Source organism: Ursus maritimus, unplaced genomic scaffold (genome assembly GCF_017311325.1).
Source record: "Ursus maritimus isolate PB19 unplaced genomic scaffold, ASM1731132v1 scaffold_12, whole genome shotgun sequence".
Lineage (NCBI taxonomy): Eukaryota > Metazoa > Chordata > Mammalia > Carnivora > Ursidae > Ursus > Ursus maritimus.
This window is the reverse complement of record NW_024423564.1, coordinates 62,582,540-62,595,871: the sequence shown is the minus strand read 5'-3', so window position 1 is coordinate 62,595,871 and position 13,332 is coordinate 62,582,540. Positions and strand designations below refer to the sequence as shown.

The 13,332-nt window shown below is 42.6% G+C and overlaps 1 protein-coding gene across 2 annotated transcripts in view; it reads right to left on the bottom strand.

The window, feature by feature from the left end:
• RAB3B (RAB3B, member RAS oncogene family) overlaps positions 1-13,332 on the bottom strand; it is a 66,085-nt gene that overhangs the window by 19,223 nt on the left and 33,530 nt on the right. For both annotated transcript variants that reach the window (XM_040627316.1, XM_040627315.1), the window contains exon 3: positions 2,184-2,302. In XM_040627316.1, the coding sequence (XP_040483250.1) occupies positions 2,184-2,302 (119 nt within the window). The remainder of the gene's footprint in view (positions 1-2,183; positions 2,303-13,332) is intronic.

Genomic DNA, 13,332 nt, shown 5'->3' with positions numbered 1-13,332 from the left:
AATCTCTTTAAGAGTAAGAAGCCATTCCCTCAAGGTACAGAATTTACTCAGCCACATTTGTTGTGGCTGACAAAAAGCCAGGTTCTGTGCTGAGAATTTACTCAGCCACATTTGTTGTGGCTGACAAAAAGCCAGGTTCTGTGCTGAGCACTGGGGCTTACATGGCTAGTCTAGGACCAAGTTGCTCAGAGGCAAAACTGAAAGGCCAGAGCTTAGGAGAAATAGACACTCAATCTTTGGCCTCAAGGCAGGTAACTGGAGCCAACTCTCCATGTCTCCCCATACTACTCTTCCTGTCATCTTCCTCCCTCCTCCCACCCCCATCCACTCTCAGCTCCCAGATTAGCAACTCAGGTTATTCTTGGAGGAATCGTCACCAGGTGTTAAAGTCACTGTGTTCCTGAGACAGAATGAACAGACTGATGGCAAAAGGAAGAAGGTCAAGGCCAACAGGGAATGAGCAGTGTGGAAACACTTAAAGAAAGAGCTAATCACTCCATGGTAGGGAGTGGGGGGAAGATGGAGAAGGAGGAAAAGAGGAGGAGGGGAGACAAATCATGACTGAAGAGAAGAGAGAGAATAAAAAGGGGGGAAAGGAAAAAAAAGAAGAGAAAAAAAGGGAGTAAAGAGAAAAGAGAAGAAGGAAAGGAGGAAAAGGAAGATAGAGGGTACTTTAAGAAGGGAAGAGAGAGAAAATTATCATACGGTTTCTCTCATCTATGGAACATAAGAACTAGGAAGATCCGTAGGAGAAGAAAGGGATAAAGAAAGGGGGAGTAATCTGAAGGGGGAATGAAGCATGAGAGACTATGGACTCTGAGAAATAAACTGAGGGCTTGGGGGGAGGAGGAATGGGATAGGCTGGTGATGGGTAGTAAGGAGGGCACGTATTGCATGGTGCACTGGGTGTTATACACAACTAATGAATCATCGAACTTTATATCAAAAACCAAGGATGTACTGTATGGTGACTAACATAATATAATAAAAAAATATTATTATAAGAAAAAAAAATAAAGTATCTTAAACCAAAAAACAAAACAAAAAAACAAAAAAAAGAAGGGAAGAGAGAGAAAGGAGGAAGGGGAAGATGACCGATAGGCTAAGAAGGAGAATGTAGACCACCATGAAGGACAGACATGTGGATGGCACCCTGGACAGTCTGCAAAGCCACTCTCAGCTCAACGCTGCCAGGCACCAACAGTACTTCACAAATCATGTCAACTGTCCTGTCAGAGAAGGGAAGTCCTCAAAGGGTGGCTATTATGCAAGCGGGAGCAGGAGATAAGCTTGGCAGTGGCCAGCACTGCTGCTGTATGCCCAGCCTGCTCAGCCTCTCTGATTCTGAAGAAGACCCATGGCACAGGTGTTCCACCTTCTCCCATCTTCATCCCTTCCACTGATCCATCCTTTGCCACTGGGCAAGGGACCCAGGCCCTCCCTCTTAGCTATCCTTCCCCTCAGCTCCCTTCTCCCTGTGAGTTATGCTCCCGGAAGAAAGATGAAAGTTACTCAGAGGTTGTACCTCTGGAGCTGTGCTGATTTCCATTATATATTGAACTTCACAAACTTAGACTGGATGTGCTCTTGACCCCCAGCCTAGGGATAAATCTTATGGGGAAGTCGTATATAGATTCACTCACTACCTTGACCAGAACGATCTTTCCAAAACATTAATCTGAACCTGTTGGTTTCCTGTTCAAATGTCATCACCCAGGGGATAAACTCCAAACTCTTAACCCCAGCACATAAAATTCTTCATGACTTCTGCTCTTCTTATATCCCTCACTTACTGTCTCACCTTTGCACATCTGCATTCTTTTCCTGGAATATTCTTATCTACTCATTCCCTGGCTAACTCCTGTTCATCTTACAAAATGTAGCATCTGTGTCAGCAACTCCAGGATCCCTTCCCTGACTCCCCACGCTGGGTCAGAGCCCTCTGTTGGGTTCCCACAGCCCTGGTGCCTCTCTTCATTACTGCACAAGTCACATGATATTCTCACTGCTTGCTTATTGATATGTCCTTTCCTCTCATCTGTGAGTTCCTTGACCAGGAGCCATGTCTGATTCATCCAGATTTCCCTAGTATTTAGCACAAGGCTTAGCACACATTAGGTTGTTCTAGACATTTTGATGAAAAATGAATGAGTGAGGTGAATGAATGAGAATGAATCTCATACCAATCTTGGACAGCATTGAAGGAATCCTCATTGGTAATGTCATACATCAGAATGAAGCCCATGGCCCCACGGTAATAGGCTGTGGTGATGGTCCGGTACCGCTCTTGTCCAGCTGTGTCCTGGGTAGGAAAAAGAAAGAGTTAGCCTCCTAGAAAGTCAACTTTTGTTCCTAAAAATTCCTCAGAATAATTAACAAATAACCCAAGGTAAATTTAAGGAGCATCTATTATGTGTCTTGTATTGTACTCGGTGGGTAGAATAAAATGGTTTTTAAAACCTCATAAAAATTGGGGCACCTGGGTGGTTCAATCAGTTAAGTGTGTGCCTTCAGCTCAGGTCATGGTCTCAGGGTCCTGGGATTGAGCCCCACGTCAGGCTCCCTGCTTGGTGGGGAGCCTGCTTCCCCTACCTCCCTCCCCCTGCTTGTGCCCTCTCTCTGTCACATAAATAAATAAAAATCTTTTTTTTAAAGATTTTATTTATTTATGTGACAGAGAGACAGCCAGCGAGAGAGGGAACACAGCAGGGGGAGTGGGAGAGGAAGAAGCAGGCTCCCAGCGGAGGAGCCCGATGTGGGGCTCGATCCCATAACGCCGGGATCACGCCCTGAGCCGAAGGCAGACGCTTAACCGCTGTGCCACCCAGGCGCCCCAAAAATCTTTAAAAAATAAATAAAACCTCAAAAACTAATAAGAAAATAATTGAGGAGTGCCTGGCTGGCTCAGTCAGTAGGGCAGGCAACTCTTGACCTCAGGGTCATGAGTTCGAGCCCCATGTTGAAGGCAGAGTTTACTGAAAGAAAGAAAGAAAGAAAGAAAGAAAGAAAGAAAGAAAGAAAGAAAGAAAGAAAGAAAGAAAGAAAAAGAAATAATTGAAATTCCAACAGAAAAATGGGCAAGAGGAACAAACAATTCACAGGAAAAAAAGGCCAATGAATAATTATATTAAAAGATTTTAACTATTTTTAATTATAATTCCCATTATAGATGAGGATGTGCAACCTCACACCTTGCTCGTGGAAACTTGGTTCAGTCTTTCTGAAGATCAATTTGGAAGTCTCAAGATCATTAAAAATATTTGTACTCTCGACCCAGAAATTTTCCTCCTCAAAACTTTTGCTACAAAATTAGAAAATCAGACCTATGCACAAAAATATTTGTTGGGACATGGGACAATGCTGGTATATATGATACAATATGCGTTTTGTAACTATATATGCAGAGAAGGAAATTGGAAAGAAGCACATCAAAAGATTAATAGTGATTATCTCTGTATGAGAGTCAAGAATTATAGGGATTTTAATTTTTTTCATGCACTTTTATTTTCTCTATAATAAGCACATATTGCTCTTACATAAGGAAAAAAATGTTTTGCTTAAAAAGTAACCAACACAATTCTTTTTTTTTTTTTTAAGATTTTATTTATTTGTCAGAGAGGGAGAGAGAGCACAAGCAGGGAGAGCAGTCGGCAAAGGGAGAAGCTCCTCAGCTGAGCAAGGAGCCCGATGCAGGACTTAATCCCAGGACCCTGGGATCATGACCTGAGCTGAAGGTAGATGCTTAACCAACTGAGCCATCCAAGCATCCCCCAACACGATTCTTTATCTCAAGCAGATCACAGTCTTGTTGGAAAGAAAGGCATGTATGCAAGCAAGCAAAAACAAGACCAACAGTAAAATGTTATCAGAGCACATTGGGATGCTTCACAAATATCCACACAGTCCTTATGTGAGGGACCAGCCAGTCTTCTCTGTTTCATTACAATTTTAGAATGCATGATACCTGAACATGTATAAAACATCTCCTCATATATTAGCTTATTTAAATTTTATAAAATCCCTGTGATGTAGGTATTATTAGCATTTACATTTTATAGTTGAGAATGCAAAAATGCAGCCAGGGTAAGTGACTTCGCCAAGGTCACAAAGATGGTGACAAAAGCTATGCCTTAAATCCAAGACTTCCGATTCCAAGTCCAATGCACATACCACTAAACTTCAATCAATGAAGGATGTATGCACAAATATTTCCTGAACACACTCTGTAATGATAATAAAAACAAATAAGGGGGGGCGCCTGGGTGGCACAGCGGTTAAGCGTCTGCCTTCGGCTCAGGGCGTGATCCCGGCATTATGGGATCGAGCCCCACATCAGGCTCCTCTGCTATGAGCCTGCTTCTTCCTCTCCAACTCCCCCTGCTTGTGTTCCCTCTCTCGCTGGCTGTCTCTATCTCTGTCGAATAAATAAATAAAATCTTTAAAAAAAAAAAAAAAACAAATAAGGGAACAATAATAACTACACCATGTCATTGTTTATACATATGTTGCACCTGTTATCCACATATTTCAGAAAAACCCTGTAGGATATATATGGTTACTCCATTTTACTCCAGATGAGGAAATTGAGGCTCAAAGAGATTGCCAGTAAGTGTCAGAAGTGTAATTCAAAATGTCTATCTGACTCTTACACTCATTACAATTTATACCATAGCCATGAACCATACCTTTTTTTTAAACAAACATTTTTTTAAAGATTTTATTTATTTATTTGACAGAGAGAAAAAGGGAGGGAGAGAGAGCACAAGCAGGGGAGCAGCAGTAGCAGGCTCCCCGCCAAGCAGGGAGCCCAACACAGGGCTCGAACACAGGACCCTGGATCATGACCCGAGCTGAAGGCAGATGCTTAACCAACTGAGCCACCCAGGAGCCCCCATGAACCATACTTTGTGTGATATAAAAATGGAACAAGCACTACACCTGCCCTCAGGGAGCCTCAGTAAAATTGCAGAGGTAGCTAAGACATACGCCAGTAGACTGATAATAAGCAGTATGTGGCAATATGTCATGAGTTCTAGATAATCGGTATAAACAAAATGTGTTACATAAGTCAGGTAAGGTAGAAACATGGTGGTTTGGGGTAATTATAGAAGATGTCAAAGCAGAGATAGTGTATCAGTTAGGATATACTGAGTTATTCAATAACAAAGCAATCCCCAAATCTCAGCAGCTTAAACAAGGTTTTATTTTTTACTATTGCTACATATCCATTATGGATTGGCTGGGTGCTCTGCTTTTTGTCTTCCTTATTCCAAGATAAAGACTGACAGAGCAGCTACCAGAGGGAAAAAGTGTGTGAATCATGTGCTGGCTCTTAAGACTTCCACTTCTCCCATTTCACTAGCCAAAGCAAGTCACACGCCCACATCCAAGAAAATGCAATCTTATAATATGCCCAGGAGGAGAATCATAAATGTGGTAGACAGCGTAGCTCCCACTAATGGAATCTGTACCAAGTCCAGAAGCATTGGCCTGAAGATGTCCTTATTTGACAACAGTAGGAGGACAACAAGGACTTTTCTAAAGAAGAATTTTCCAAGCAGAGAAGTGAAGGAAAAGTATTTTGGCAGAAGAAAGAGTTTTTGCCATTGAGTGCTCCAAAAGAACTTAAGGAATGGTAGAAAATGGGAAATGGGTAGGTGCTGAAACTAGAAAGAGCTTGAAATGTTGTGCTATGGGGTTTGGACTTTATCCTTTTTTTTTTTTTTTTTTTAAGGCTCCATGTCCAGCACAGAGCCCAACGTGGGGCTCGAACTCATGACCCTGAGATCAAGACCTGAGCTGAAATCAAGAGTCAGACACTCAACCAACTGAGTCACCCAGGCACTGCTGGACTTTATCTTTTAAAATAAAAGATTTTGAGGCAGGAAATTAACATAATTAGATCTGAATTTTATTTAGAAAGATCACTCTGGCTGTGATGTGGAGAATGGACTGGAAGAAGAGATAGGAAGCAGGAAAGCTAGTTAGAAGGTCTTTGCAGTGGTTCAAGTGAGTCCCAATAAGGATTTGAACTAGAGTGGTAGCATTGAGAATGCAGTAGAAACAGATTCAAGAGGTATTAAAGAGGTGAATTATAGGGCATGGAGATGGATTAGAGGTGAAGAGATGAGAAATCAAAGATAACAGTTATGTTTCTGGCAGGGCTCATTTTCTCCATGTCCTCAGCAATTCAGCTCTGGCCCAGACTTGCAAAACCTTACTCAGCAAAACAAAATCTGTACTTATGACACCCACCATCTTTGGGGAGCATATAAATCTCCATCTCCTTTTGTTGAGCATGGTCTTTGGGTGTTTTACTCTTCACCTCAAGCAACTTATCAGAGTATTCCTTCTAACCACATACAGTACTTCTCCCTAAGAATTCTGGCAGATATAATTTTCTCCAGTTCAAAAATGAGTGAGCAGATGAATGAATGAATGAATGAATGAAGAGATGGATGAGTGAGTGAACACATGGCACTGGAAATTTTAGGCACTACTGAGAGAAATCATCAGTTTGCCCTATCTACGCAGAAGCTTTGTGTGTACCTATGGAACACTTCAGCAGTATTTGATCCACCCATCCCCACACACCCTTGCCTCTGCTTCCTGAGCTCCTCGGAGTCAACACCACAGATGAGACTCTACCCACCCATCTGTAGGCCAGGCCCCAAATCTTGCCCTGTAGGGTTTAGAATTTAGCCAACCATCCAGAGTAGTGATTTAGAGGCCCAGGAAGGATTTCTGAGCAGCTGCACTGCTAGCGGGTCTCAACTCTTCTCACTCCATCTGTGTTGTACCATTTCCCTGTGAGAGTTTTTAGTCCCCTACTTCTGACTGGAGCCTGGCCTTGTGCCCCAGCTCTTTGACATCCAACTGATGTCCAATGAAGCTCCATATTGGGCATAGAGATTACAAAAAATAAAATAAAATAAAATAAAATAAAATAAAATAAAATAAAATAAATCCTGGTATGGAATAATGAATGAGCTTGGACATGGAACCAGTTTCATTTCTGTGCTCCTAGTGCCCAGCACAGAGCTGTGCATACAGTAGGGATTCCATTACCACTTGCTAAACAAAAAGGCCACATAGTTTTGAGATCAAGAGCATGGTCTCTGGAGTTTTGACTCCTGGGTGTGAATCCCTGTTCTACCGCTTACTATGTGGCTATGGTAGGCAGCCTCTAAAATGCCTCCCAATGATCACTGTCTCCTGGTATTTATGCTCTTGTATAATCCCCTCCTTGGGCAATTTGCCTTTTTGAGCCATATTCCCCTCATATATAAAGTGGGAATAAGAGCCATACCTACTTATTGTGAAGATTAAGAAAGTTATTATATCTAAAAGGCTTGGAATGTTTCCTAGTACATAGTAAGTGCCACAAAAAAATCAGAATTATTATTTCTGCGCTTCCAGAGTTAGCCCCAGGAACACGGCCAGCTCCCCAGGGTCTGCCCAGCTGGAGTAGACGAGCTTCATGCTATGTGTCACTTCCCACTCATCAAACCTGCCCAGGACTGCCTCCAGCCAGAGTCTTAATATGATGTTTCCCTCAAAGAGTAGCAAATGGCCTGACAGAAAGGGAACGGATGAGTGTAAAAGTTGAGCAGGGCTTGGTCTGACTCCCAGCTCTGCATTCATCAGTTGTGTAATTTTGGAAAGCTTGGTGTTTTTCATCTTTCTGAGACTCAGCTTCTTCACATCTAGAACAGAAATAATAACGTCTACACTGTAGGCAGTTTGCAATTAAAGAAGTTTTTTTAAAATGTCTAGCTCATAACCGGTACTCAAATATGAGAATACATATCATTTTCATTATTACTTTACTCTTCTAAGCCTTAGTTTTCTCATTTGTAAAGTGGTGATAATAATACCACCCTTGAAGTACTTGTGTGACAATTATAGATAATGCATTTGTAGAGCCCGGCAGAATGCCAGGCACACAGTAGGTGCTCAGTAAAGCTCATAGTAGTTCCTGCTCCTACTGTTGATATTGTTGTTATGCTGATTTCACTTGAAGAAAAGCAAGGTTGGAAACAACAACAATCCAGCTCTCACTATCCTGTGCTCAATGGAAAGTAGCCCAGAGAATTGCTCCTGAACCTCCCTCTCTCTTTTATTTTTAAAAATCACTTTGACAAACATTGATTTCCCCTCCTACTGATGAGAGTCAGAAATAGAACCAAAGAGGAGACAGGAAGGAGGAGAAAGAAAGAGGCATGACTCACTGGCTACTTGAGGAAGGAGACCATGTCATCAAGAGCAATCAATTCACTTCTATGAGACAGGCATTCATTGAGCTCTTTATATGGGCAGAGCATTATGCCAGAGAGTGGACACCAGGTGAGCAAGCCACTGCCCCAGCCTCCAGCAGCCCCATGTGGCAGACAGATACATAGGGAAGGGGGAAAACAGCCAACATCAACTGAATACCTACTACGTGCCAGACATTTTGATAAATGCTTTATATATGGGATCTCATTATTTACAGTAACAAAATAAAACTGCTAGTTGAGCATTGTTATATGCCAGGCACCATGCTAAGCACCTTTCCTATTTTATTTAATTATCAAACAGCCTTGAAATACTGTTATGTCTATTCATAGATGAGAAAAAGTTCAATAACTTGCCTAAGATCTTGCAACCAGTTCGTGGCAGACTGAGATTCAAACCTGGGTCTGTCTGATACCAAAGCTTATGCTCTTCCCAGAATGCCCTGCATTTCACATCATTTCTCTTAATTATTACAGCAGCCTAAAGCAGGACAAGTTTGTTTGGAGCTGAGGATCACAGAGGTTAAATAAATTGCTAGAGTCACAAGGAGACAGAGTCAGGATTCAAATTCTGTTTTTTGACCACAGCCTGTGCATTTTCAACACAACCTACAGCCCAACCGGACTATGTATTCTTGATCCTCTTTTGCCCCCTAGGACAGGACCCAGCCCACTCTGTAGTGCCCCCCCCCATTGGAGGTCCTCTACGTCTTCCTGGGGCGAACAATCTCCCCTCCACTAGAGGGTAAGGCTGTATATTACTCACAGAGCTTAAATGGTATCACATGTGTCTGGCACTCAAGTGTTCAACCAATATTAGTTATCTTCTTTATCTTCCACTGAATCATCAACCCTACACAGACCCTTCATTTCTTTCTAGAGTTTCCTCATGGTCGCCCACACATGCCACACTCATTTCTGCTCCATATTTCTGTTCGTTCTACTCTCCGCCACACCTGCCCTCCCTCAGCTCCTCCACTTGTCTTGACTACCAGATTGTTGAATTCTAAAGTTAAAAGGAAACCTTAGAAGTTATTCAATTTACCCTCTCACTCAAAATAGGAATTGATTCCACAGCATACTTGTATTGAGTGTTTCTAATGTTGGATGCCCACCACCTTTAAAGTCAGCGGTTCCACTGATGGACAGTTCTGATTATTAGAACATCTCTTCCTTCTGTTGAGCTGAACTCTGAATGTGGTAATTTCTATCCATTGATTTAATTCTGTTCTCTGGAGACACAAAGAATAAATCTAATTTTTCACTCATGTGGCAGCCTTCCAAATATTTAAATCCTATGTTTGTTTAGCTCTTAGAGGTTATAAAGTTTGTTCTTATTATCTCAGTTAATTCCCGAAGAAATCCTATGAGAGAAGAACCAAATCCCCATTCTACAACAGAGGCAACTGAAGCTTGCAGAGGCGAAAGACAGTGAATGATGGAAAGGGGCTTAAATAAAACTGGGTCTTTTGGCTCCAAGGGACCACGGCTCTTTGCACAAGGCTACATCTCTGTTTTAAATCACCTGTCACGGAGACCTGGACAATTAGCAGAAGGACCAGAACAGTGACAGGAACTTGAAACTGTATCATGGGAGGAAAAACTACAAGAAGGAAGATGTTTAGTACTCTGGGGAACAGCATATCTAAAATGCCTAACAGGTTTTCCTCCTATGCCTTTCTTTTCTTTCAAATCTTCACTGGGTGTGGCAGCTTCGGCTGGCCCTGAAGATCAAACGATGAATACAACACAATACTTGCTTAAAATTTGCAGGGGAAGGTAAACATGCATTGGATAGGATTCTGAAGCCTGAGGGGCTGTTCCCATAGAGCTTTCCTGTGCCTTTCCTTGAGGCATCACTCCTCCTTTGGAGCTCAGCTCAGCTCAGCAAAGAAGCTGCCCTGACCATCCTGGCAAAACCAAATGCTCCAATTACATGCTGTCCTGGCACCATGTCCTTCTCCTTTGTAGCACTCATCCCCACTGTAATTTTGTATTTATTTGTGTAATTATTTGATTAAAGTCTGTCTCCCCTGCCAAACTGCAAGTGCCACAAGAACAGGATGTCTGGTTTTGCTTACTATTGTGTCTCGGTGCCTGGCATAGCACTAGCACATAAGGTGGGGGAGATTTCCAATAAATACTTGTTGAAAGGATGAATTTATTGGGTGTCTGCAACATTTTCAATAGAGCACACTGAATGTCAGATGGGTCTTTTCTAAAATCCAAATCTCATTATTTCCCTCTTGATCTCAATCCTTTCTCTGGCCTCCCACAGCCCACGCCACAGGGTCCAAACTTCTCAGTAGAACATGGAGACCCTTCAGGATCTAGCTCAGGCTTCTCTTCCAGTTTCTTCCCTCTCTTACCTCCACTGAACCCATGAGTTCCAGTTTTGCCTAACTACTTGTGTGTCTTTTGCTGATTTGCAGATGTTTGCCTGGAATCCCCTTCTCTTTTATAATTCACAAACTCATTCAAGGTCACATCCTCTCTGAAGCTTTCCCTGACTCCCTCTCCCCTGGCAAAGTAACTTTCCTCTCTGTTCCTTTATGCTTTGGCATTATATCACTAGACACATCACATTTATTATAGTTACTGGTTTATATATCTGTCTCCTCTTTCAGATTATGAGCATCTTAAGACCCAATCTTATATTTAGCTAAATTCCAGGCCCTGGACTATAGCAGCTAACACATAGCAGGCACTTAATAAGAATGCTGAATGAAACTCAAGGGCTGACCATCTGCTGGATAGGGAAAACTCATTAGAACTTCAAGATTGATTATAAAAGGGTCTGTGAGGTAGTACAAACCACCCCCTCTTACTGGTCCCTTTCCATGCTATAGACAAAGGGGGAGGCCCAGAGCAGTGACAGAACTCGGAAGGTCACACAACTAGTAAGAGGTCATTTCTAGGGCCTCCATCCCTGGATACTGCCTGGTTGCATACTTTCTCCCCCAGCCAGACTCCTCCCTCCCCCCTCCTCCCTCTTCAATTTACTACCTCTGGGCCATGTTGGGAGTTAGAAATAATGAGCACCAGGAAGGCAGGTAAGGAGAGCTTCTGGACTGGCTTTCCCCACACCCCACCCTCTGACCCACAGCTGCCAAGCTCCAAGCTCTTTGTATTTTGCAGCAGCAGGGAGCCGAGGCTTTATGTCCCATGGGAATGGGAGGAAATCAGAGGACTAAGGAACAGAGAAGGTGATCTCTTGGAGCTAACTTGGTGTTACACCCATCTGTCCTCAGCAATACAGACCACACTGTGGAGCACCTACAGTTTATAAACATTTTGGTGCATCATCTCACTGGACCCTGGATGCAGACTTTTTAGAGCCAAAAGAAATCAATCTAAGCTCATCCTGACTCCTTTACTTTGCAGGTAGGGAAACTGAGACCTAGAGAGGTCTTTCCAAGGTCATATGGCTACTTGGCTGGTCTGGGACTCAAATCCAACTATGTGGACTCCACAGGATGTTCCTTCCAGCATACCACGAATTATTGTCACTACTGGTTTACAGGTGAGAAAATTAAAGTCTAAGGGCATATAGGTAGTAACTGATAGATCCTTGAGGGTGAAGGGCAGGAAAGAGGTCACTGGAATCCAGGACTGGGGATTATACAGTACTTCCCTGTCTAATATAATCCTGTCTAACCTTTGAGGTCCAGGTCAAAGGGCATCTATTCCAGAGGGTTCTTTGGGATCCAGCATCAAAATTTGTCATCATTCCTTCTGGGCTTCCATAGAATGTACATGGGATTTTATTTTAGTGACAGCAGAGTACAGAATATTAGAGCAGGAAGGCCCTTACGAGAATAATCAATCCCGCAAATACTTACCGAGCCCACACTGTGCCAGTGAAAAAGATCCATGTGATCCCTGCTCTGAGAATTCTTGGTCTAGTGGGAAAGTTACCTCACACGTGACAAATCCCATGATAGGTACATATAGGGTCAACTTGCTCATTTTACAGATGGGAAGCCAAGGCCCAGAGAAATGAGTGCCCTGGATTCTTATTTTTGGCATTGATCTCTTACACAAAACCCTCAAAAACTCAAAGCTCAAAATCTCTCAAGGATATAACTATTGATTTCCACGATTTCCATTAAGATATAGGTGTTACATTTTACTTCAAGCAGATAAACTGAAGGTCATAGGACTTCCTTTCATTGTTCCTCAATATATCTGGCATGTCTTGGGTGTTCAATAAATATTTTCTGAATGAATGCACCCCAGCACTTATATCAGGGATTTGTTTCCACTCCCATCTGTATCTCCTCATTTAGACTGTGGGTTAGGGGCTATGTCTTTCATTTCTGTACCTTCAACAATGTCTAAATCAGTGCCTGGCACCTGACAGATATTCAAAAATACTAAATGAACAAAGAAATGAATGAAGGAGAGAAGGGCAGATAACGTGATCTCTCTGTTGCCCTAAATAACAAAGATAACATCCCCCAAACACTCTTCTTGAAACCCCTCCTTTCCTCTGTGTCTATGAAACCTTGCATCTCCAGTGTGTTCCCTTTATCTCCCCCTGCTCCTGCTCTATCTTCTACACTGGCTCTTTATCCTCTCCTGGGCCCCTCACTTCCGAGTTTCAGATGGAAATTTCCAATTATCTGCTGAAATGTACCTGGTTGACCATCAATTATGACTTATTTCATTTGTGCCTTCTCTAGTTAATAAGCCCTTATCAGTACCCAGCACAGATCTGGGCACGTAGCAGGTATTTTAAAAGATACCTGCTGAATGAACCATCATCCATAAAACCCCAGTGCTTTGGCATGGACAAATTTAGCACCAGAGTTGCCAACCTATTTCCTCTTCACCCTTTTCGTCTCCAAATTGACATCAGCATCATTCAGAGCACTCTAAGAAGTCTCTCTGGGGAATTCACTTAATTTTTCACTTCCTGTATCTTTTAGGTGACTCACCCAACTCCCCTTCAAGACAGGAAGAGGTGGGGAAAGAAGTGAGGTGGGGGAGGGCCAGGAGGAAAAAAAGAAGCTTGGAACAGGATTATACTTAATATAATCCCAGGTCACAGCAA